This window comes from Pundamilia nyererei, unplaced genomic scaffold, assembly GCF_000239375.1.
Source record: "Pundamilia nyererei isolate P.nyererei 1_Seehausen unplaced genomic scaffold, PunNye1.0 scaffold00011, whole genome shotgun sequence".
Classification (NCBI taxonomy): Eukaryota; Metazoa; Chordata; class Actinopteri; order Cichliformes; family Cichlidae; genus Pundamilia; species Pundamilia nyererei.
The window spans coordinates 4,297,468-4,324,327 of NW_005187412.1; the positions used below are offsets into that span (position 1 = coordinate 4,297,468).

Consider the following 26,860-nt stretch of genomic DNA (forward strand, 5'->3'; position numbering starts at 1 on the left):
TTTTATGTATGAGGCAACACCAAAGTGATTTGCATCTCCACCTGGGGATCTTTTGCTCAGTATAAAGGAAATCAGCAGCTATATTGACATAAGCAGAAAACTTGATGGCCCAAATATGAAAGAAAAAAGTAGTCATATATCAACATTTACAGACAGCTTTGCTTTACATGCCTATTTGCAGCTGTTAGATTTATTTATTTATAAATGCTCCAGAGAGACCTCTTTGGTAAGGAAACTTAATTCTCTGATCCTGTGATTTAACCCTAACAGCACAAAGGTCCCTTGTTCAAATACATGCTAGGGCCGTTCTGTGCTGTCTGTGCATATGGTTGAATGCCTTATCTTGCTGCGAGTGGTCCTTAAACCCCATATGAGAGCCACTTTGACATATTTGCCTTACTTGTATGAAGCCTGAATTAAGTTGCCTACATTGGTGTTGGAGTGCAGCCTAACTTTGTGCATTGTTCCTCCTTACAGCCAATAATTCCAAACAGTAACAATGTGACAATTGTGTTACGCTTTGAAGGACAATTGTAAATGGTCTGGCAGTCTCCACCTTTTCCATGTGTTCTTTTTAAACATATTTTTGGCAATTGAACAAAAAAACAAAACAAAAACAAAAAAAACAAACAGAGCAAAAAACACCCAAACACAACACCAAAGTACTTTCATCTGTAAAGATAGCATCGCTGGAATCACGATCTCTTTCCTAAAAGCATATGAATGTTATAGGAAGACAATAAGAGTTATGTGTGACTCACTCCTAGCTCAGTTCAATTTTGCCTGCCATTGTATTTTTCACCTTCTCTGAGGCCGTCTGATGTCACTTACTTAGTGTTGGAACATCTTGTAACTGAAACGTCATTGAGAACCACATTCACGCGCAGCATCAATGGCACAAAAAGCAGATATTACTTTCTTTTTTACTTTTTTTTGATGAAAAGGATCTTTTTATTGAAAAACCACAGATTCTCTTACAAGCACTTTTATTATGAAATATCTATAAACCCATGTTATTACCTGTACAGGATAAAAATAAGAAACACAAACAGCTCAGAGTCGAGCAGTTTCGATGTTATTAGCTGCCCTGGTTAATGTGGTCACCTAAAAGCTGATCACCATTTGAAAATAGATCAAAGTACATAATGTACAAAAATATCTGCAAGACACACAGTGATTTATCCATTTTTTTCCCTTTTTGCTGTTAGTGTGAACATAACTTTAATAATACAGGTTAAAATACAAAGAAAGGCTCCAAACTAATACAAATCAAGAATAATCTAAATATTCTACAACTGCCCATACAATGCTTATGTACAAGTGAAAGTTCACTTCAGTGCAAGGCTGAAAGGAAATAAAACGCGACTCAGTAGAACTTTTATCCAATTACATTTAGCATTTCTGCACGATTGAGCACTTTCTTCTAAGCTTTGGAGAAAAAAAAAGATCTTCTAAAAACACCAATGAGGATGGAAAAGGTGCAGGGTCGAAAGTGTTTTTAAAGGCGATATGACTTGAGCTCAGTGCTGCCTCACATGCGTTTAGCCACTCGTTTCAGCTGCTGAGATGTTTTATAGAAAATGGACTTGGGTTTCTGCGGTTCAATGAGGTTAAGATATCCTTCAGAAGCGCTCCTCACAACTCTCCGAGGCTTGTTCTCTGAACCTGAGGAAGAAACACCAAACAGAGGATATGGTCAAGAATAAATAAAACTGTACTCCTCTATTCCCGATGGATCTCAGTAGCATTCGGTTACTGATCGCTAAATTCATATGTAATGTGATGAAATCAAAGCATCCTTCTGGTTCACATGTAGAGCAGAATTAATTCTGGAGTTATGAGAGAGATGCACAAGTCAATAAATGCGTTTGGTCTTTCAAAGCAATATCTGGTGTCAATATACACTGTGACCGTTTGCTGGGTCAGGCATTCAATGTTCTGGCTTTACAGTGTGTGTTTGTGGATGTCCTGTTTTGACACTTACCAACAAAACGATGCACTCTGAGTGGCCTCTGGGCCACCAAGGAGTCTTTCTTTACGCGCTTTGCTGCATGTGTTAACTCTTCTCTGAAGCTGCTACAGCACAAAAAAACAAAAATACAAAAGAAAAACAGAAAACATAATCAGGGCCAGAAACTCAGCACTGTCCTGTAAGAAATGTCTGTTGTCACTTTTGTGGCCATTTTAAACAGCTTTAAGAGCTTAATTGACCAAAAACACAGAGAGGGATATTACCAGTTAAACTTTCGCTTCCCTTGTGCAGCAGACGTCATACTCATGTAGGTCGGGTTGGTGCGTCTCGCTTCTTGGAGCGGTGCGATCTGTTGTCTGTAGAGCAAAGGTTCATGTTACATGACAAGTCTGCTGTTTGGCACATTTCCCTTCAAATCCACCTCACCTATCTTAATTTTTGTTGTGTATTTCTCAGCTTGATATCTGGTGTGCATGCAATCAGAATTTGGATATACCAACTTTGCTGTCAAAAAGTTGGCTTATGCAAAATGAGCATCCTACCTCATTTTCAACATTAAATCAATGATTTTTGGTTGGGTGTGGCTCATTTTTTTTTTTTTTTAAACAGGACTCTGTAATCTTGTGGCGAACTGATCTTTCTTTTTCTTTACGACATCACTTCAGTTCATTGAGGTTTGCAGATTTTCATTTATGCACAGCTCTCTTAAGGTCTTTCTGCATCATTTCAGGTTGAGGTCTGGACTTTGACTGGGCCGTTGCGACACCGTGATTTTTCCTTTTCAGTCATTCTGCTGGAGATTTGCTGTTGTGCTTGGGATCATTGATCATTGTTGCTTAATCCAGTTTAGGCCAAGCTTTAGCTGACAGATAGATGTCCTTACATTTGACTCAAGAATACTTCGAAGTTCATGGTTGACTCAGTGACTGCAAGGTGAACAGGTCGTGTGGCTTTAAAACAAACCCAAATCATCGCCCCTCCGTGCTTGCCAGCTGGTACGAGGTGTCTGTGCCAATATGCTGTGTTAGTTTTTCACCAAATATAGCTTTCTGCATAATGGTCAAAGTTCGCCACTTTGGTCTCAGCTGTTCTAAGGACATTGTTCCACAAGCCTTGTGGTTTGTTCTGGTCAAACAAGTAATATTTGTTCAGTCTTTTTCTAATTGTACTGTTATGATCTTTAACATATAACATGCTAACTGAGGCCTGTGGAGTCTGACATGTAGCAATTTTACTAAACACTGCACAGTCTGACGTTGGGGTGAATTTACAACGAGGTCTGCAGCGGGGAAGATTGTGATGTTGTGTTAATGCATACCAGAATGCGCTGTTTTTATTAAGGTGTTCATATATGGCAAATTAATTGTGGATGTTGCATTAACCATACGTAAAGCTCTGGTCTTTTTTCCTCCATCTAGCAGCAGCTGGAGGGCAAGTGCTCTCTTAAAGGCTGGATTAGCAATGATATTTATTATTTGAGGAAAAAACAGCTTGTCATGATGCAGTGTATTTGTGCTGTAGTGAAGATGTTTTGAAACCAGGCAGATTGTTTGTGGAGTCATTTCATTGTTTGAGGTGATGCGTTTTGCTTTTGAGGTTGGTCAGGAACAAATTTATCCAACAAGTAAGAACGATTCTCATTTTGTTTGGCACTTCCAGCCGAAGACACAAGGTCACTGCTCAGCTCAGTTGACTTAAGCCTCTTTGCCCAATGTTCCACTCTGAAGACTTGGTGCTGGTGAGAATAACTATATTCTCCATCTTGTTTTGATTAAAGTCTGAAGGATTTACCAGTTGTGGGTGGTTTAGTTACCGTGTGCTTTGAAACATTTAGGGGATGATTTTAAAGATCTTGTGGAAAGAATTAAAAGGCTGCATTAGTACTTGTAAACCAGCTTTTAAAAATGTAATTTGTTTAACTAATTCTGTTAAGAGTCTGACTCATACAGTTTAACCCACTGTGCTTCTGCTTCTGTTTTTGTAACATTACCAGCTCGTGTTGAGAAAACCTGTTTGGTGGATGAATAAAGGGGTTATAGATCAAGTATTTTTTCAGCTCTCACTCAAGACTAGCAAGAGAAATCGTGTGCAAACTGTGCAAAAACCTAATGTGGAAATGTGCCTGAATGTTGCACCAGGGAGTTGCCGTAGCACGAATGCTGAAGTTGTTTTGCTGTCTTATACAATAAAAAATTAAGCTCCACTGTAAGATACACTCACTGAAAGCATAGATAACAGCTGAAACAAACATTTGCCGTTAAAATTAATTTTTTTTGTTTTTTTATTTTACCGTTTGGTGGTCATCTGATTCCCCTCCATGGCTTTGTTAGGTTGACCTGAGACGTCTGTGGACGTTGATGCGTGACACGGACTACTGCTGCTTATTATGATGGTTGCGTTACTTGCAGCTTGGTCTTCATTGTCTATAACTTCAAAGGTCATGTTTGGATCCATGGCACTGGAGGAGCTTGGCAGCTGGGCCTGGGTGTTTTTTTGACACGGTTCTGGCGTGCACTGGAGAGGAAACATGTCCTCCTCAAATTCTTGGCTAGCAGCAACTGTGCGGGGGCTTTGCGGTGGAAGTAACGCAGATAAATTTCTCCTGATGGGCATTCTGGGAAGTGATTCCTGTGCCACATCTGTTTGATTTCCTTTGCCTGGAAAACCAAACAGCAGCAGTAAAATCAGTCCAAATCAGAAGACACAATAATAAACAACATTATTCCCACCAACAGGAAAGATAATGGCTGCTCTCATTTTTATCAGGGGCCTAACATTTTCTTAAAACAAATCTAATTATTTATATATTTGTTTTTTCTGTTTTACTGCTATCTTTTTTGATAGCTTTAAAAGCGCCCAGACTCAGTAAAGAAAACAAACTCAGCAAATATCTGATCAGATTCTGATGAAAACTGCGGGTTGGTTGCTTATGCATGGCACTGTCAGTGCTAATCAAAACACACCCACACAGCCCTTTGAAAGCAGATTGATTTTTTTTTTCTTAAACTGTTGGAACTCTTAATGAATATAATTAAAATAAACTTTAACTTTGTTGCTTATTTGGTCAAATTTTGTACAAAGCATTTCTCAAAATTGTTGAGACCAACACATTTCAATGACTGTTAGGACCAACCCATTTCATATACGGATTCTTATCAAAAAAACTAATATTTGAACAGTCACAGATGGTCAAACCTGGACTGAGAAAGTGGAAAAAATTAAAGTGGAATGCCCCTGTATACTGCTTCCTGAATTCATTTCCTATGCACACACTGTGTATCCAGAGTTTATTGCTCCAGATGCCGTATGTGTTTTCAGCAGGTCACATGATGGAAGAGGATGTATGTCAGCAATGTCCCCATTTTATTCCGTGACTACAATGTTTGCTAACAGTATTAAAACCACCTCTGCAATAGGTTATTTATATTTTAGAACTGAACATTTTGCAGCGTCATTCGACCATTTTCCACACGTGGAAGCGCACGGAAAGGTTATCCCCCCGTATGGACTTGATCGACACTTAGCAACTGAGTGTACCTTTGACGATTACTGTGTTTGTTGACTATTTTGTCAATAGACCTTTGTATCACTTCTTAGACAATAATTCAAGCCTGTGGCCTGCCCCACATTTGGTCCTTGAGAAATGATTGGCAACAACTAATAAGCTGACATTATTTCGACCTTTCTTATCAATGTGTTCCTCACAACTGCGGGCCTTGGAAGTGAAAGCAAATTAAACCACTTTAACGGTAAACACATTTCTTCCCAAATGATGCAGTCCCCAATACTCTATCAGTTATACGCGCTTAAGAGTAAGCCCTGAGCTAAAGAGTGCAATTTAAATAATGTCACAACAGAGAAATTAGACCGTTCCCTTAAGTTACACTAAAAATGTGATCACTGGTGTTGGAGCCATTATGCACAGTTCCCAACCTGTAAACATTAACTCTACAAAGTCAAAACTGAGGCGTGCATTGTTATTAAAAACGTGGAGCTTAAACACATAACAGTAGCTACAACTGCTGGTGTTGTTCTGCTTTGTTTTTAACAAATTGATTTAAAGTTACATTCTGAGAAAACGTGTAGTATTTTGTGAGAGAACCTGACCAATGCTCTAAGAGGAGTACCGATTCTTGTCAGAAAGTATGACAATGACCTCAACTGAAACACAATTTGGGTGAACAGTTGAAGCGGCCTGTATGATGCTTAGTTAATAAGAAGGGTTAAATGTGTCAGATTCTGGTCAATTGGGTTTAGAGACCAGATGTCAACCAGAAATTAGCCCTCCCAGGATGGCTGATGGTGTTCGCTGGAAGAGTGACTCCGAAAACCTTAGTCAATACGGGCCTAGAGACTGTTTAGAGAGGAAAAAAGTGCATTCCCTGACCAGTTAGTGAGTTGTTGCAGGGGGTTACTTGCTGTTATAATAACTATTATTGTGTAGTATTTCATTCACTGTGAAAATCAACCTTGAAATGAACGCTGATGTGAATTCGACTAAATATTAACATATGTCCACCTTTTTATCCAAATATGGTCACCCCCCCCCGGTTGTATATTATTTTATATCAAGTATGTTTATACAGATGATATTTTCTGAAGCACGTTTTTGTCACATTGATGTATATCCATGTCGCAGTGGTGCATTTAAACACAGCAGCAAGAACAAAAACTTTTACAGGCTCCATCGCAGAATGAGGTTAAATCAAGGTGTCTGCATCCCATTAGCAGTAGTTACACTCATGGCATTTCCTGTAGCAGTGTGGTAGGGGTGAGGGAGGAGGCTAAAAGGGAAAGAAGCCAGCACATAAAGGAAGCGAGAACACTAAATGCAAAGGTGAATGACTGATTTATACATTCCCCTAAATATCAAATGCAATATTTAGCAAATGTGAGTCAGACTTCAGACACCACACAGAGTGAGGAAACGGTGATAAATAGACCTTTCCTGTGGCTGAAGTTGTCCCCAGCAATAAATGGCAGCAGAGTTCCTTCAATCACATATTTTTGGCTTGTAGGGGATTAATACATGCATGAGTTGCTATTTCTGGTGGAGGCTGCACTGAATTAGGGTCGCCTGGTTGCTGCTGCCTGTTTTTTATAGTGCGCCTTTTCTGGTTGGTGGAGCAGGGGAGTTTACGTCTGTTGACGTTTTTTCCTGCCCTGCTGTGGATCTGCATTTTCATGAATGAAGCTCAAGAGGGATTGGGAGGGTTAGATGCTAGACAGACACAGAAAACATTTGAGGGTAGGAGGGAAAGAAAGGTAGAATGGAGGGAGGGGGCACACTGAAAGATGTTTGAAGAAAAAAGGATCTAACGGGTGGGGTAAAAAAAAAAAAAAAAAAAAGAGTAGATGGGAGAATTTAGAAACAAGATCGAACAGAAAGATATAAAAAGAACAGCCTGTGGGAGGCAGTGGGAGATAGCTGAATGAAAAATCACAGAACTATTAATAAATGCATCTGTGGTCTTATAATTATTAACAGTAAAAGGCTGAAAGTCTCTTTTACTGTGATCACGTTTGTGTAAATTGCTGCTATAAAGCACTCCACAAAGAGTTAACGCTCCTTTGAAACCACAACCCTCTCTAAAACCGATGAAATTTGATTGGCTTTGCGAGCTGCAGGGTGGAGCTATTTTTCTTAACATGCTGCAGTGACTTCCATTAAGAGCCGAGGAAGCAGTGAGGGACTGACAAACAGCACCATGAGAAGATCAGAGCACTTTGTCTGAATGCTAAAAATAAGCCACCTTAACTTAAAAACCTGTGCCATTTCATCTCAGCTGATTAACACCGCAGCACTCGTGTGTATATAACACGAGTGCTGCGTGCATATATGACATGCATGTACGACTATTGCCTCTGGACTGAATCCAAGATGGGCAGAGTTGTTTTTGAAGGATGCAAGTGTGCGTCAGTGAGTGCAAGTGAACTGAGATGAAATTGCAAACTGTACATGATACAAATGAAAGAAAAATAGTGATACAGTTACTAAGCACCCAAATTACACCACTCATATGATGTGTCATGTGAGTGGTGCCAATCAAGCTGTTGGTTAGTCTCAAAAAGGCTTGCATGCACACCTCTACTTGTCAGTCGGAACATTAAATCCACTGGCAGGTGACGTGGAGCCCAATGATCATCTCTTCGCAAAGCAATGTCCTGCTGAGAAACCTGGGTTTTGGGGTTGATGCTGCTTTTAGTGGATGGATGTAAGCCATAACATTACTTGGATACTACTAAAATTCTTCAGAAAGACACAAACACAGCAGTGACGTCCACTTTACTAACTTGCAGTACTCGAGGTTAAGTCTAAAAACTTCCTGTATCTGTTACTATGATTGTGTTCTTGTTCACATTTTCTGCCTCAGAGGTTACTACTTAGTGGACCAAACCAAACACTGCCGCAGGCCCAGCTCAATCCCCTCCCTTTGCAGCGACGCTCCCAGATGACCGCTGCGTACTGGAAAATAATACAGCCTGCCACATCAGGAAAAGCCGAAGACATGCAACACAGTGTCCAAGTATTCTCTGGGACTCCCGAAACCCTGATCCCATCGGCCGTTTGTGTAATGCACCAGAACAAGCCACGCCCCAAAGGATCTGGCGAGTATGCACTGACGGATTAGTGACTTTAGTGGTTCGAGATACTTTAATGTACCTAAAATTCCTGTTTTTTGTTCATTGCTATGTGCATCGTTATATACTCAATTAAGAAAGATAACTGTATCCATTGGAGTTTTTCCATTAGATGTACCCACAGTTTTCTGGTTGTGTCTAACAAAGCATTAAAAGGCAAAGGTTGTCCATTTAAGTCAAACAAATGCAGCATGTGTGCAGACAGGAAAAGGTGCTGCTATGTGGAACTAATAAGAGCAAATGGAAAAAAGAACAATAAAACCTTGTTTGACCAGCAAAGTATAAAGACTAGTCATGGTCAGACAGACCAAGCAGAGAGTGGAGCTTTTTATATCAGAAAAACAAGTCGGTGCACTATCAGAGCTCGCTTATTACAATATATTGCAGGGAAATTTAATAGAGGTGGTGACAAACTCCCTGATGCCTCCATATTTCATTTCCATTCAAGAAACTCTGGTCATCTGGCAGAAGTATTTTCTTCAGACGTAACATTTCCCACAATAAGTTTCAATGAAATGTAGACCACCTGCAGTAAATATCATTACAGGCAATTTGAACAGCCATATTTCACAAAGATTTTTGTGTGACTTTCCCCTAAAGGCTCTGCATGTACAGAGTTCCCTCTAGAAAACAGCTTGCGAGCATTCAGCTCATTTCATTATTCAACTTTTGGCCGGGACAGAGGGTCAGCGGCGCAACTATAAATCACATTATATTACGTGTCTGATTTTTATTGTGTACTTTATGGCTCTGAACAAGTTCTTCACAGCTAAACACAGCAAGGTAGAAATGAAGGTGAACACATCAATTTCCAGTTTAAATGGTAATTAATAAAAAAAAAAAACCAACAAAAAAAACAAAAAAAAAACAAACACTTTACCAACTGGTTTCTGCTTCCGTTATACATAAAACTGTCTGTTAATTTGTGTTTGAGTAATTGATGGTAAAAAGGTGATGAGGGGGAGCACAAATAGGTGAATGACTAAAAGTGAGTAGGATTAACAAGTACGCAGGGACTTTAGAGTAATTACTAACCAGAGAGCAGAGCTGACTTACCTTTTGGTGATGGAGAAGGATTGCACAATCTTTTCGCGTGCCTCTCTGAACCTGTGAATAAAACTTGTGTCATTAAAACACTACAGGATCAATTTTCTTAGATTTTCTTTCATACAATGTAACATTTTCACAAGTTTTTTGGTAAAATCACATGGATATATATTTTAAAATTGAGTGAGATGATTCACTGAATGCATTCGTGACAAAGAAGAATACGAAGGTGAAACATTTGTGAGCGCTTCTTATCCAATTTTCTCTGTGAAGGCAGCGCAGATGTTCAGTCAGTAACAAATCGTGATTCTATCATGGAAAAAAAAAAAAGGCAATCTGGCTAACGTAAAATGTGCAGGACAAACAACATTTTAAAAAACAACTTTGTCAAAGCCAATGCATGATGCACGAATGTGGCAGAGATGTGAAGTCAGGAAAACAATAGCGGCATAAACCTCCAACTTTTATTCATAATGAATTCCCCAAAGAACAACTTCAAGTGTTTTGGCGTGTGTACAAAAACACCTAATAATCATTTACAACCGAAACTATAACCCAAGAGAGGCTGCAACGCCGCTATTCACGAGTGATCGGATTCCTCCTTTTACTGTCGACGTATTTCATTAAAAGTCACCAAAAACGAAAAGTAATACGATACTGAACATGCAAGCAGCGGCGCAGACAGCCAAGTCAAAATTTACTGCATGACAAACAACAGACAACCATCAAAGTAAGTGAATATTGTTGGCCGGCTTCAGTTCATGCTCCACTGTCTGTCATGGCTTATATGTCACGAGGGCCCAGTGCTGCTAGGTCATGCAGAGATGACAGTTAAAAATGAACTGTGCCGTCTCGTGGGTCCCGCCACACACAATAGACCTGGACTAATGCCATAAACACTCCCCCTTACCAAACTACCTTATAGCACAACTGAATTTTTATATTTGATGCTGTAATAAAAACTTGCTTCTAGGTGTCACACATGTAGACTTGGTGTCAGAAGAACTTGTGATCCGAACACTGGATACGCTCAATTGTAAGACAAACTGGGGAGGTACGGGATAAGCATTAACATATGTGAACCTTACATCCCCTTTTCAAAATGTGTTACACTAAATAATGACAATGTTACGTTAAAAATCACAATATACTGAATTCTTTAAAGGTTAGTATTCATATAATGATGCACACTGAACTGGAAACCTTTCACACAGATGTTACATGTCCGCACTTACCTTAGTATCTTAAGTCAATAAACTGATACTGGCTATTTGATTGATTAGTGTAAATCCAGCTTGAGACACCCCAACACTCTTCTGGCATAAAAAAAAAAACTCCTGTATGGATTTACTGAAGGGGTGCTGTGGTAATTACAAACAAGATGTGGATGAAAAAACCTAGAAGCTTCCTTTTCATAACACAAAACTTTTCCTCCCATAAATGACTGACACAGTTAGCATCAAAACCCTTCTCTTTATTTCTCTCTTGCTCTCTTTGATTGCTTCTGGTAGAAGTGAGATTGTCAAATACACCTGAAGAACTGGGTAAATGTATCTCCCCTTATTTCTCCAACTGGATTTTGTGCTGTTCATAATTTCTGTATTCCCCGGTGAACTAAAAACAAACATATTTAACGTTCATTAGCATTACTTGCCCTCCTCTTCACGTATGCAACCTAGTAGCCAAAGAGTGAATAGGGTGGTAAAAGTGTGATGACTTACTGCAGGGGCTATTCTGGTGGTATTGCAGATGTGTGAAAGAGAGGACAGGTGCCAGCTCGCTGCGGAGTCCAATTTTTCCTGCCTCATTTGTCTCCTGTGACTCCACACAAATCCCTCCACCTTTCTGCTGCGGCCCCGCCCCTTCCTGGTCAGCCCAGACCACGCCCCTCTCCCTCAGCACAAGGTGTTCGAGTTCTTGGTTGTCCGTCTCGTCAGCTTCTGTGGTCAGCCCGGCTCCACGCAGCGCAGAATAATGCCGACTATAAGCTGGCAGCAAGATGTTCACCATTCTGAAAAGAAGCGGGAAAACGATCTTTCAAACTTCTCCGGGTGTGCCGCAGTAAGAGTTCACTTAATTCAGAGTGAATTCCCTCTGGCCCAACCTACTTTTGCATGCGCTTGTTTTCCTGATCCTGCAGATTGGTGAGCTTGACCATCTGCTTGATGTGTTGTTTGAGATCATTTACCTGCAGCTCAAATCTGTGGCAGTGTAGCTTCTTCTCTAACACCTAAACCAAGGGGAGAATTGAGGTCAGACAGCAGAAGTGACAAGTCAAAAGCCATTCTAACATAAGTACTCTGGAGGGCAGAATTAGAAGAAGAAAAAAGAAGAAGAACCAAGAAAAAAAAAAGATGGCAGAGGGGTTAGGATACTAGGGAAAAGACACAAAGTTCATCCATGTTTCACCAGAAAAGCTGTCAACTCGGGGTAAGGAACGGGAGGGGAAAAAGATGGGGAATAAAAAAAGAAAAAGAAAAAAAAGGGAACTCTGACGTAAAGAAACTACGAAACAACAGCAGAGAGAACATTTGACCGGGTGGATGCGTCATAGTTCTGGGTCAGTTCCTGGAAGAAAGGATAAAGCAGAAAAAAATAACATGGACATGGTTTTAGGTAACTGGCTGCTGTGTGAGGGATGAGTAAAGGGTATTGATTTATTCTCTTCAGTGATCCACGAGTGAGCTAGAGAAATAAAATGAGCACGGTTCTAATTACTGGGAGAACAGATGGGAAGAAAACAAAGACAGTCACGACACCAGTAGAGACACAGCCCACCTTCCAAAATAAACAAACAAAAAAACACCAAGCAGTGAGTTTTGACGGATGTAACCCACATTGTAAAGTTTTTCTCTTCATATAATCGTGCTCACTTGTCTTCCAAGTTATGTAATTAGGTAGTGTTACTTACTATTTGGCTCTACTGATCAAAGACTGACAAGTATTAACAACCTTGATTGCGTAAAATGATCAGAAATACTTAATAAATAAACAAATTAAAGGATGATAGAAGTTGATTCATGTTTGCCAGTAAATTGCTCTTTTCGTACCGCCAGTTAAAAAACACCCCCCCCCCCCCAAAAAAAACAAAACAAAAAACAAAAACCCAAAAAAACTGAACGGGCCAACGAGTTCAACTCACCTCTGTGGTTTGATCGTTCGACTTCAACAACCTAATCTCGTTCTCGACGCGGTGAAGCCAGCCGTCGTTTTCCAGGAAACGCGTTTCTGCCTCCTTCAAACGCTTGCAAATGTGTTGCTGTTGAGTCCGTAAGCTGGCAATCTTCCGCTCGTGCTTACAAGTGGCCTGTTGAAAAACACATCAAACGGTAACATGGATTGTGTTGTGCTCGTATTAGAATTACACACCATTAACTGTGTTCGTGGTCTGAATAATTATAGCTGCGAACAAGCTGTTTTTTTGGGGTTTTCTGGTTTTGAGCCAATGTCGGAAACAAGTTGGGTCAACAATTTGAATAAAATAAAAGACTAAAAACATACGCACATAGTCAAGTACACAGGTGTGGTACTAAACACTTCTTAAGAATTCTCTTTTCTATTTTAAATGCTATCACAGCTGAGAATAACACTGGTACACACACACACATGACAGAAAAGAGCCAGGCACTGATGAGCAGTGACCCTTTCCCGTAGTGGCGTAAATGAGAGACTGAGACAACTACAGGGAGCGGAGAAGTGAAACGATGAGTCAGCAGCTGTTTTTCTGCAGGGATGATGAAAACTGTGGATAGCAGAGTAAGCATCAGCTACCTTCTCAGTCTTTTCCTTGGCACAGAGGTATTGGACCTGCAGGTTGTCCTCCTCACTGTAGCGCTGGCGCAGCTCATTCTCCTTCAGCTGTCTCTCCAAATCCAGCTGTTCTTGCCTGATTTGGGCTCGGCTCGAGAAGATTCGCCGCAGCGTTTCTGACACCCTGGAGACAGAGACTTTTTCATTAGAAGCTTCAGCTTAAAATGCCAAACTTTTTTTTTTTAAAAAGCAATATGAATTGACCCACTTGGTGTGTAATTACATAAAGTCAGAGCAGGTGTATACTTTGTAATGTATACTTTTAATGGGCAAATGTGGATTTGCCCTTTAAAAGAAAAAAAAAAATCAATAACAGGAGTGATAACAGCTTGCAATGCAAGTGTGAAGCTAAAAGGTTTCAGTTTTGCTGGTAATGTCAAAGAGACGCTCGTGATTTTTGAGGCCGTGGCGCTGCAGCTTTGGGAAAATATTACACTGCAAGTTGCTTTGGTTCCCTCCGATTCACATAGATGACTGGGGGCAAAATATTAGAAACACTTCTTAGTATAATCCAGTGCAATAAAACAACACCACCACACGGTTTGGAGCCAAATGTGATTAATAGCTGCTGTGTGTGCAACATGTAAAGGGGCAAATCTATCAATCTATCAATATATTGCAGTGCCAAAAGATCTTAAAAGTTTCTAATAGCTCCTTAAAAGGCCACGAGATATGTAATATTTTCACAACACATCTAATCTGCGTCATTATTGTCCGATACATTAGCAAATGCAATAATACAGCTAATAAATGAAAGTATATGATCTGATGACAGCCATCTCTTATAATGTTAACACGAATCATTAACTTTCACAACATGCCACTTCTGTTTGCACTGCGACCGTAAGATCTTCTTAGCTTCTTCCTGGACTAGAGCTGAGGGGATGTCCAGGTTGGATTCAAAGGGCTGTCTAGTTCAGGAGGAGAGATAGCAGAGGTATGCAGGTAAATAAGGCTGGAGAGCTGTCGCTGAAATGTGACTGCACTCTTCAATGCAACTCCAGTGACGTAGGAGACATCGTGGCCTTGCTAGACTGCTGAATTTTTAATAGTGTGAGAAGCGTGCAGCCTCTATTCAGAGCCTCTCACTGTGCGAGTTGTGAATTCTGATGCCAGTGAATGAAATGTGTGGGAGGGAGACTCATTCAGCTTTTCCTTGCCCCCCTCCCTACCCCTAACTCAAGTACCCCAACAGATGCCGCTTAATGCCTGAAAGATTACTAGATGCAATGATGGTGATGATGTGAAATTTTTTTTCCCCAAATTAAAATAAATAAATGTGCATATTTAATTTCATTTTTAAAAAAAAGGCTTTGGAGGCACGGCTGTCATTCGAGACTCAAGATTAAAGAAGAAATCTATCTAATGTGGATTATAGCAATTTTAATCAGCGCTAGCATAACTTGGTCCCAGGAGACACCAACTAACTGCATATTTGTGTAATTTTATCCATGTTTCAGAATACAAAACTGTCCAGTGCCAAAAGTTTCAAATCCCGACAGATAAAATGTCTGCATAGAAATAATCATAATTCACATAATAACAAATATTTAGTTAGTTACTTTAAATGTAGAGCCAAGTGGGCCCTTTACTTATTCTGCTTTCTTTTGAAAGTTCAGTTAATTGCTGTCACACTGTCGATCACTATTATTATTATTATTATTAAAATGCATATCCTTTGCACTGAGTGTAGCTCAGGGATGAGTAAAGGTAAATAATCACGAGGAAATGTTGCAGATGTTAAATTTGCTTGTATCTGCTAGTACAATATTGCAGATTTAATCCAAAGGGGGGAAAAGCCCATAAAAATAAATAAAGAACTCTCTCTAAATGCTGTGAGAAAGTGTATTTGTGTCTTTTTCTGATGCATTTCCTACACTATACATTACACATTTAATCCCAACAATTAAACCAGTGGTATATCAGTAAAGAGGAGGGAAAAAAGGCTATTTGAGTGGAATGTTTTTTTAATGGGACTTGTTATACCCACTAGTGCAGCATGAGGTCATCACTGAAGACGCGCTGTTTTCCAGGAAGTAACAGTTTTCCAGGAGGCCTAAGCGCAGATTTCAAGGGACAGCATTTCATGGGAGTAACAAAAACAAGCTGCTTAAAAGTAAAAATGATCAGGGAAACAAGGTGGGCTGGACTCATTTCATTAGGAATTTAGCAGGACTGCTATCATTGGCTCACACACTTTGTTTTCAGTACATTGTGGACAGGTCAGCTTTCAAAAACTCTGTTAAAGGCCTAAGTGTGATTATATACGCATGGAGGCACATACAAATAAATAAACAGCAGCTGGTGTTTGCCACTGCACACCAACATTATGTCGGCATACAAAGCGTGTAGGATTGCCTTGGGCCAAACAAAGTCACTTTGCTCCTATTTTAGCAACAATTTTCATGTGCGATACATGAAAAGTGCCACTCCTGGTTTAAGAGTGCATTTAAGCTTTGGGATAATGTTTAGGAAAAACTTGAGGACAAGCTCTTCATAGACTTTCTGCCGTCACAAATCCATCCTGTATCATTTCACAAATTGTCACTGGTGACCGTTGAAAGACAATTAAAATGTGGATTTTACTAGCTTCATTCACAGTAGTTCGGGTGTGTTCCTCTACACTCTGCTAGGAAAAGATAGACAGCACAGATTTATTTAGGAACTACTTGCTTCTCTCCAAAAGAAGGAAATCAAATATCTTTACTTCTTGTTTATCACTGAGGTGAATTTTGCTTGGGAGACTGGCAGGTAGACTGGTATGTTAGATAAAGTAACACGAGTCTTGCAATTGACTGTCAGGAGCTCCACGTGCTGACACTATGAATGATATTACAGATGCAAAGCGCCAGAAGGAGTTTTCGTCACATGGTTCTTCCTTTAAGAACGAGATGAGGGGTGGAGACATTCAGAATGCATCTGCAGTTAAATACCAGCCACTTTTCCTTAAAAAAGGGGCCTGTGGAGGTTGTTAGGGTCGCCGATTAAATCCAAAGGCAAACCCAAACAAAGCTTTAGGAATTCTAGATAATCTTGTTTGGACTGGGAATGCCTTGAGAAACCCTCCGGAAGTACTGGAGAAAGGTGACAGTGATGTCTTGCAACTAAACACCACTTTTCTTAATCGGCTACAAAACCCCAGATTAATTATCAGAAAATACACAGAGCAAAACAGGCCGCAAGACAACAGCTACATAAAAACTGCTCGACTGTTCATGCAGAACTGTGATTCCGAGGTCTGGTGTTCAAAGGTACCTTTTGTAAAGTGGCTGTCTTTAAAGTGGAGCTAATGGTGGATGGCCAAAGTCAGTGCATGTGCAAGCAATCCCTGCGTTAATAAAAAGCTCAGGCTTCAGACTAATACTTGTTTCACATTTTTTCTACTCCTGGATATTTCTGACATCAAAAAGAGCTTCCTTCATACGGTCATCCCACCTACCTGACTATGAGCACCTGAATACCTATCTATTGTTAAAATCTTCTGTTTGACAGGAGTAGCCAATCAGAAGACAGTGAGCTTAAAGGGAGGCCTGTAGGTGATGCAAAACTACTCTAGTAGAGTCCAAGGGAAAAAACCCCCACATGGAGGTGGAAATGACCATCCTCGTTACATGTCATTTAATAGCCTATTTAGTAGGGATGTAGTCACCTTAACTCATACCTCATCTTTGAACAATGCTGCGTGCTATTTAAAGTTGTTTTTTGGTGGTTTGCTTTGTTTTTAAAGCTCTAGATTAGCTAAACCCACCTGAGTACACTACACCTGCCCACCCTAATAGCCTAATAAACAAAATATGTTATTATTATTTATTAAATTGTAAAATAACAACGAGCATGCACCATCATTTCTAGAAGACTTCTTAAACTAGAACTGCACCCTATAGGAGAATAACAGTGATGAGTCTCATGTCCTGAGCAATAAATTTCACAAGTCTATAATAATGGTTTCATTTTGAACACAGAGGAGACTTCATAGCTACTCAAAGAGGCCAAAGGCATCAGGGTTATGGCTGAACATGCCTGCTATTATATTTGGCCATTAGATCAAAGATACTGAAATATGCCCACACTCAAAGCCAGACTCGTTAAACACAAAAACTGGAACATCCTCATGCTGTTTTTAAATAACACGCCATGTTGGTTCTTGAATTGTGGGGTGCTGTCTGCAAAGTTTTCAGAATGCCTCCTTGGAGACTTCTTTGACAGGCTGTCAATAAGTTTGGAGCCAACGCTGATTAAAAGTTGAGTGAATGTAAACATTAAATAACGCAGATCTAGCAACTCATATAAAGGCTTTGTACGATGCATACCAATTCAAGACAGCATATTTATGCCACTGACCTCATTTTATTCCATCAAATGATGGTTTTAGTATAAATCTCGAATCAAGCAGCTCAATATATTCTCAAGCTGCTGAGCAGATTTAATAAAAGGCTCATTGCTAAAAGCTAATTTCATAATATTTAATCTACCACAAATGCCAATGAACAAAGACAAAGGGCCACATTAAAAATGCTGTAAATTGGGATATCATTCTTGATTATACAACCTGACCCACTACACCCAATTACACCTTACGTTCCCTGTTCCACTTCTTTATAGAATCTAATGGATCTACAGCTGCCAGAACCATTTACAAAACCACATAATGCGTCATTATTGTCCGATACATTAGCAAATGCAGGCCACAAGCTCTCTGCCTGAATCATTGTCTTCATTCCAGTTACACGCTTTACAATAAAAGTGGTTATGACACATAAAGTAACAAGTTACACTCTGAGTCACGCTCATGGACTTGCTTACCTTTTGAACTCTTCTTGCTTCTGGGAAGAGATTGTGCTAAAAGCCCCAGCCCCCGTGCTCTTCGTCTCATATTCTTTTAGTTTCTGCTTCAACTGCATGATCTTTAGGGATTAAATAGAACATTGATATTTTGATTGATTTATTGATTTTATTGATTAACATTCAAATTCAAATCTCAGTGATATCAGTCAGGACTTATCATGTCCATGTCCGATTGTCCAAATACAAAGTAATTAGTTGTCCTGTTTGTTATTTTGTCTTACCTCTTGCCGCTGCTTCTCACAGACCACAGCATACTGGCCAATGTGACTGTCCAAGCTGACAACATTGCTCTTCAGCTGTCAAGGTAAAGGTAGAGAGAAAAACGGATGGCTAATATAATGTCATTTTGTATATTCATGGTCCAAGAATCACAGCTAGGATTACAACTGGTGACCATAACACAATATGACTTGAACACTAACCGAGGACTTGATCTCCTTAGCCCTGTTGGCATACTTTAGGGTATTATGGGTGTCATCATATGATTTGGAAGAGGGGCTAACATTGGCAATCATAACCGTCCTGCAGTTGCCTCCCAAGGAGTCTTTAAGTATCCGCGTCAGCTTGCTGTCTCTGTACGGTATATGAGCCTTTTTACTCTGAAACACATGAGAAAAATCAGGGTTGGCACAAAAAGGGTTAGGTTTCTTTATAATGTAGATAGACAAGTATCCAGAAAACACAGGAAACTCTCCAAGCTTGTGCTTACTTAAAAAAATGATAATAAAAAAAGAAAAGGAACAAACTCAGAATTGAGATTTTTACTAATTAGACAAAACAACACACAAATCAACACAAAAAATAAACCTGATTGAACCTTATTTATACTTTATGCAGAGTAATAACCCTTCATGGGAATTGCCCTAGGATGCATCTCCATCTGGACACCCGCCACAAGAAAATCTTATTGACATTTCACTGTCTGGTGGGGACCAATAAACCTAAAAGGGAACAAAATTCAGCACGGAGTGTTCATTTTAGATTTGAAATCTTTCTCAGCTGGTCTGTGAACATAGCTCAAGTCTTAATAATGGCAGCAGATAAACTACAGCTGCTTAGGTGAGTCAGAGTCTCGTGAGCATTGGGACTGCAGAAAGTCACATTAAAGACGAGTTAGCAAGAGGAGTGTAAAATGGTCTCTTTTAGGGACCACATCTGTGCCTCCACTTCTCTTTGGGAAGAAAAAAAAAAAAGACAACATCTGGATTCAGCCATTGTTCATGTCAGGTCTTGGGAGTTTCAGGATAACCGTGCCTTTTGGGGGGGAAACAAAATCACAGTTTTAATAAGATCAGGAGTTCAAAGTTGTTCCAAAGTCAGTATCTAGAAGGGAATATGTCAGCCAAACTCCAACCGTTTGTTTTAATTTCATTATTTCATTATTATTAAGTCTGTGCAAAATGATCACCACAACTTATAGGTGAATATAAGAATCTGAACTCATCTAAACATTGCAAGTAGCTACGAAATAACACCAAATTCACATTCGCAGGATTGGAAACAAGCCAACACCTTTTACATATCAAAACAACAGGAAAGTTAGCCGAGGCTCCTCTTGTTAAAAATACAATATCCTTCAGAAAAAGTCATGGTCCAGTCACTCTATTGATCCATCTCTTTTCTTTAACACATACAAACACAGTTGAAGAAAAAGTTTGCTTACATGGGATACGTGGAGACGATCCATATCCCATATGTGGAGGTCTGTTAAAAAGGTTGTATCAAAGCAAAGTGTAATGTGTGCATAATAATGACATGAGCTGGGAGAGAAAGCTGGGGGCAGCTGTTACTTTTTGCACTTCTGATAGAGAGCTACCCATCCACTACACTTGGGTGTGCTACAAAACGGTAAAATGGTATTATAGTCATTGTTCAACAAAAGTACAGCCACATAATTAAATAAAAATCATGTGGTTCTTGCTAGGGCTTAAAACTAGCTAATAACAACCTCACATGAACAAGAACACATGACATATTATTCACTTCACCATGCAGCAGCAGTGCGCGAAAAACAGTCCACCCTTACAGCTTCCGTATGAATTAAAACAGTAAGTAGCAGCTGGGTGCTGCCAGTCAATGCATTTGATTAAATGATCATCAGCAAATGTGAGCACCTCTCTAAAAGCAAACGTTTTACATCTTCTTAGCAGGTGAGGTGTTTCTTAACACAATGCCAAGGAGGAAAAAATCAATAATGACATTAAAGAAGCAACTGTTGCTGCCAATCAAACTGGGAATTTCCGAACATTCCACTGAAAACACTCAAGATATTTCCCAATCACACATTTGACATGCTAACTCTGGTCAGAGACCTGACATGCATGTTAAATGTTAAAATTCATGACAGTACAATTTGAAAAAGACAATAAAATAATGCTTATTTGGAAAAGTTCCCAAGAGAAAGAATCTTCTCTCTAAAAAGAATGTGGCAGCACAATTAGGCTTGCAAAGTCCCATCTGATCACAGCGCAAGACATCTGCAACAATGTGCTTTGAATAGACTATGCTAAAGTGGAAATGTTTGGCCATAATACACAGAGTCATGGCATATCAGCACAAACATTTCATACCAACTGTGCAGCATTGTTTTGTAGCCACAAGACCTGGGCGCTCTGCAGTCATTGAGTCGAACATGAACACTTCTATAAACTAAAGTATTCCTGAATCGAATGTGAGGCCACCTGTCCAATAGCTACAGCTTGGCCCAAACTGACCTTATGAGAGTTGCGCACAAATTAATGTCTGCAAACCTCAATAAACTGAAGCGACATCGTAAAAGCCAAGTGGACCGAAATTCCTCCAAAATAACGTGAGACCGATAAATTTATATAGAAAACAAGTACTTCAAGCAATTGCTGCTACAGGTGTCTCTGAGTCGCAGAAGCTAAACTACACTATACTGCCAAAAGTATTCCCTCGTCTGCCTTTACATGCATATGAACTTGAGTAACATCCTATTCCTAATCCATAAGGTTTAATATGATATGTCGGCTTAATCTTTGCAGCTACAGCTTCAACTCTTCTGGGAAGGTTTTCCACAAGGTTTAGAAATGTTTTTATTGGGAATTTACGGGACTATTCTTCAAGAAGTACGTCTGTGAGGGGAGATAGTGATGTTGCATGCCTCCGCTCTTATTAATCCCAAAGGTGTTCTAGCAGGTTGAGGTCAGGAGTCTGTGCAGTCAAGTTCTTCGACACCAAAGTCAGTCATCCATGTCTTTATTGACCTTGCTTTGTACACTGGTGCACAGTCACGTTGAAACAGACAGGGACCATCCCCAAAAAGTTCCCATAAAGTTGCGAGCAAGAAATTATCCAAAATGTCTTGATGTGCTGAAGCATTACGAGTTCCTTTCATTACAACGAAATGACGTAGCCCAGTTCCTGTCCGACAGCATAATCCCTTGTCAACTTTACCAACTTTACATTTGGTAATTTACTTATCTATCAGTCTAGAGATCAAATTTGTACCACTATAGAGTCCAGTGGCGGCGTGCTTTACATCAGCAATCCCCAACCCCCGGACCGGAATTGTTTGGTACCGGGCCGTGAGAGTTGAGGCTCGGGTGTGAAATTGATGGTTTTCAGGGTTTTTAGCGTTTTTTTTTTTTTTATCGTTAACTTGATTTCCCTGGGTCTTTTCGCGTGTGTTATGAATAAATCTTCTTTGTTATGGTACCAGTACTGGTTTTATTTTGTTGTATTTAACTGCGACACCTTAATGGCCAGTTGTGTATCTGACGGACGAAAGCCGAACCAGTTCCACACCACTGAAGTTGCAGCATTCTTACAAACCAATTCTGGTTCATCTGCTTCATTCATCAATCCGCTTTCGCCCTTCTCATTCTCTGTCGCCGCCATGCTTTTTCCACCATGTGCATATCAAAACAAAGGCACTGCGCATCTGCGTTTTACCCATATTCTATTGCAATATTTCATTTTCTTATCATTGCCTAACATTATACGGGCATTACCGTGAACGGTATGATATGGCCCAACCCTACTAGATCATATTGGATTATATCCTTATATCTAAAAGCTAAAAATTGACAAAGGATGCACCTTCTCTGTAATAAAAATAAAAAACCAAAGCAAAAACAAACACAAATTTCAAAAAAATAAAAATAAAAAAGCTAGGGTTGATAGTAAGGTACCCCGCTACAACATACCCTAACTGTCTCATGTCAACACTTTCATAAAGCCTAGCTTTGCCCTTCTACGAGAAATGAACTTTCAAATATATCCATATTCTACAACAGTTTCAGAAAGTCCCCTTTTCATGACCACGAAACAGTGGCCTTGTGTAGATAGAAGGCCAAGCTGGAGAGTAGGGTGCATCGTAAAATGTATCTGAATTACTTCGGACATTGCCTAGGGCAAACAACTTACAACAAAAACCTCTGTGCAACATAGCATGAAGATGACACACTGAGCAGCCCAAATGCAAGTACACACATTCTTCTCACTCAAACAAATGGCATGTCATCCCAGACACAAGTGAGGACATTCTTTCCTGTAAACAATGGCCACAACATGAATTCTTGATCTGCCAGCAGCAGACAGTGAAACACCAATATCCATGGCGACAGGATGTGAAACGAATGCTGGGCATTGTAGGCATGACTGCAACACTCAAAAACGGTGGGATGGTATGACTCTAACTGGACAGCGCCCATGAAAGAACACTGCTTTAACTCAAGTATGAAGTAACCTGTTGAAGTTGGATCACATTTCAATATGGCTGTGGTAGATCTGCACAGCGCTTCCTAAATGCATGTGGCCTGCTTACGCCTCGTCCCTTGAGACTGTGTGTAAAACGAGAACACTGCTTGACAGGTTAATGTATGCAACTGGAATGAAATAATACCCAAATACTCAGTTGACTCTGTACTTCACAGGCACTCTGTTTCATATAGAGACTATTGGTTAACTTTATGTACCTACAACCACAAAAATCATAACATTATTTTTTTCACTTATAAATAAAGAAAAGCAAAGGAATAATAAGGTTAAAAGTTTGACCTTCTGAAATATATTTTATGTTCACTGTATCCGTTTCTATTTATGGAGACATCTACATATAAGCCTTATAAATAAACATTATAAATAAATATACCTGTTAACACTGTTGTAGAGTCTGTTGTTGATGATTACGTAAGTGAAGTCAATAGAGCCAACTCAGAATGTAAAACTGTTGAAGTAAACTATACATGACATAAACTGCATTTTCTTTTAGTCTTGCTAGTTATTATAGTATTGTTTAAAATACTGAATTGTATTGTATTATTTATTTGTATTTATGGTTTCCAAATGAAGACATTTTTATAAATACTCCTTAATGTAACTTTTTTATACCAGTTTTTTTTATACCTGGCACAATACTCGCTAAAGGTGGTAAGTCATAAAAAAAGTATGTGTTTTCTCAGTATATTCCTCTGAAATGCTAAACCAAAGAGATGGAGATCCAGTGTTAAATGTAATGCTTGCACAAAATTTCTATTTAAAAAAAAAAAAAAAGTTGCCAGATATCAGTTTCACAAATTGTACATTTTTAATTTGTTACAAAACTAATGAAATACTCTTAGTGGTTCTAGTTTAGAGAAGTCTATTAGCACACCTTCATTTTGTACACGATATACTTAGTTGTACACACTTCAATGGGTTAGTGTTATCTGTAAATTAAAACAGCATTTAACATTAGTTACGTTTGTCTGTGACTGTTGCACCAACTACGTCGTTTTGTGAACATTTCAACTTTTTGTGCCTCTGAACACATAATGCTTAACTTTGTTATAGTGAAGAGGGCAACTTAGCACCCATAAACTATAAATAACAAAAAAGCCTGTAAAAACAAACAAATAAAAAACATTAGCTTGCATGCTATCATAAGCATAATTGTTAATGCTGGTATAGCTCACTTAAGTTGAAAATTGTTCAGTAGTTCCTCTCTTTCCCAAGCTCAAAGGTCTCAATCCTGTGTCCTGCGCCACATGCACCATTTGTTAGGCGGTATTAATTTCTTTGTTTAGTGTCAGAATAAGCTGCTATTAAACTGATTTGTAACAAATAAAGTTAGGATTCAATGTGGCCCATACAGCTTTATACTTACACCATGGGCTGTGGCATATTATATTGTCCACAGTAATACCAGTATAAACTTTTATGCGATATAAAAATGCCATATCTCAATATCATTGCTATGGCAACACCATGCCTTTACAACAGCCTCCAAAGCAGCACAATACTTGCTAAAGGTGGAAACAGCAAACTTGTTTCACCACTTGAGACAAAAACACTGTCCAGTACAACCAGGTTCTGAAAGAGGAGATACTCAGAGGTAGGGATGTGCTACCCAGATGTAAACAAATGACTGCACCCGAGGACTCGTTAGCTGTAGTGCATATAACGGGAAGAGCAAACAGTGGATGGAAATTACTAATGCAGTTATATGGTGGGAAAAGCAGGGCGTTAAGCAGCTGGTTAAAAAGCTCAACCCTGGAGACAACATCCCAGGTAGAAAATTATTTTCTCTTTTATTATGCAACAATATTCTTCAGCTCCAGAGTTACATGGTTATTAAGTTACTCTAATTATTGTTAAACTCAAGTGTTAAGTTGTCCTTTTATACTTGCTTCAAATTCCCAGGGAAAACACTACTTAGAATACTTTTGTGCTTACATTTGACTTATGTTGTGTTACTGGATGTAATAGTATTGCTGGTACCTTGTTTCAATAAATTTACACTTTAAAATAATGCCACACTATTAAGCATTATTAAGGTATTAGCAAGTCGTTAATTCATCATTTAAATAGCATTACTCCTCCTCAGTATGCCATTTGTAAATACAGATATATTATTATGACTATGCTTATGATTATTACTAGCAGTGATATAGTAGCAGTGATAGCTGTACATGGTGCAACAGTATCAGATGGATAAACATATCTGTATTTATAAATGGAATATTAAGGAGGAGTAATGATATATAAATGATGAATTAAGCACTTGCTAATACCGTACTAATGCCTTTCTAATGCTTAATAGTGTGACATCATAATAAGAATATAACAAGTGCTACCGAGACTTCTTATTTTGAAGCGTGAATTTATTGAAACAAAGGTACCAGCAGCAGCATTATAGCCTGTGATTAATGACAGCTCATCGGAAAATAGTGATGTGTCGGTCACGAACGAAATGGCTCTTAGAGCCGGATCTTTGACGTGAATGACGCGAGCCGGCTCCTTATCGCGAGCCATGGGTTTTTCTTTTCTTTTCTTTCTCTCACCCTCTCTCTCACACTTTTTTCCGCTTCACTCCGCACGCGAGCCTTTTGCTTTGCGCTGGGAAGAGGGGGGAGGGGCGGTAGTTACACTTGCAGTAGCACAGGAACCAGTGTTGGGTGTAACGCGTTGTAATTAAATTAATTTTCCACTGAAAAAGTAGAGTAACTGATTACTGTTCATTTTTAGGTATTTTAATTACAGTTACTTACAATGTACTTGCGTTACATTGTAAAATAATTAAACTCGCTGAAAATCATTATTTAATTTCAATAATTTATCTTCTAAACGTAGAAGTAAACTCTGCCGCTTTAACATCTCTGTATTACAGCTGTACGTCATTTCGCGCCAGTTTGCTGCATAGTCGTATTCTAAAGCAGAAGATGTCGGACTCGGCTGAAGCGAGTGGCTGTTTTACTGTATGAAATGGAAATATTCACGTCACTTCACTTTTCTAAAACAAGCAGACAAGAACATTACAGTAATATGTAAACTATGTCCTGGGGAGAAAAAACTATCGGCCGCTGTCAATAGCACGAGTAATCTACTGAAGCACCTGACACGGCAGCACAGACAAACCCTTCTGAGTGATTCTTGTTCATCATCCATGGATAACACCGCGGCAACTCCTGCTAAGCAGGCAAATTTTTTTACTTCAGCAGCACAAAAAGTGTCTGAAGGTGAGCTTAAAAAAATGATTGCAGAAGAGATGCTACCGCTGCGTACTGTAGAGTCTCCGTCTTTTAGGTGCATATTAAACAAAATACCTGTGTGTGGCAAAAAAGTAGCACTGCCCGATCGAAAAACGTTTTCTACTTACTTAGATAAGTGTTATGCTGACATGGAAATGGAGCTTAAAGGGACATTCGAGAGTTTGGAATATATTTTCATTTGGAACCCCTGGAAGTTTATTTTAAACCTGTTGTTACTGCCCTTGGTTTAAAGTTGGACCAGTCCATTTTTTATCATTTAAGGCGACTGGCAAGAGTGAAATCTTTTCTTTCTAGGCAGCACTTTGAAACTGTGATCCATGCTTTTATTTCTTCCCCTGTGGACTACTGTAACACACTTTATGTGGGGGTCAGTCAGTTGTTACTCTGACATCTGCAGCTGGTTCAAAATGTATATTGACAGTGTATATATAGGTGTATCATATATAAGAGACAAATGTTGTTCCTTCAGTATGTTGGCATTACTAAATTTGGCTCAATGCTTACATACATGTGTAAAAAGAAAATGTACAAGCTGTAACTGTTTCTGATA

General features: G+C 39.3%; 1 protein-coding gene across 2 annotated transcripts in view; it reads right to left on the reverse strand.

Moving 5' to 3' along the window:
- Positions 1-932: 932 nt before the first annotated feature.
- The window catches only part of kif18a (kinesin family member 18A), a 36,534-nt gene continuing 10,606 nt past the window's right edge, over positions 933-26,860 (reverse strand). The window contains exons 7-18 of one of the 2 annotated variants that reach the window (XM_005724264.1): positions 18,739-18,915; positions 18,538-18,612; positions 18,275-18,375; positions 13,433-13,595; positions 12,804-12,968; positions 11,770-11,891; positions 11,383-11,672; positions 9,671-9,721; positions 4,263-4,629; positions 2,236-2,328; positions 1,985-2,073; positions 933-1,665 (exon numbers count right to left, since the gene is read on the reverse strand). In XM_005724264.1, the coding sequence (XP_005724321.1) occupies positions 1,532-1,665; positions 1,985-2,073; positions 2,236-2,328; positions 4,263-4,629; positions 9,671-9,721; positions 11,383-11,672; positions 11,770-11,891; positions 12,804-12,968; positions 13,433-13,595; positions 18,275-18,375; positions 18,538-18,612; positions 18,739-18,915 (1,827 nt within the window). In that variant the 3' untranslated portion in view covers positions 933-1,531. Of the gene's footprint in view, positions 1,666-1,984; positions 2,077-2,235; positions 2,329-4,262; positions 4,630-9,670; positions 9,722-11,382; positions 11,673-11,769; positions 11,892-12,803; positions 12,969-13,432; positions 13,596-18,274; positions 18,376-18,537; positions 18,613-18,738; positions 18,916-26,860 lie in introns of both variants that reach the window. The other variant, XM_005724263.1, reaches the window with a different exon arrangement.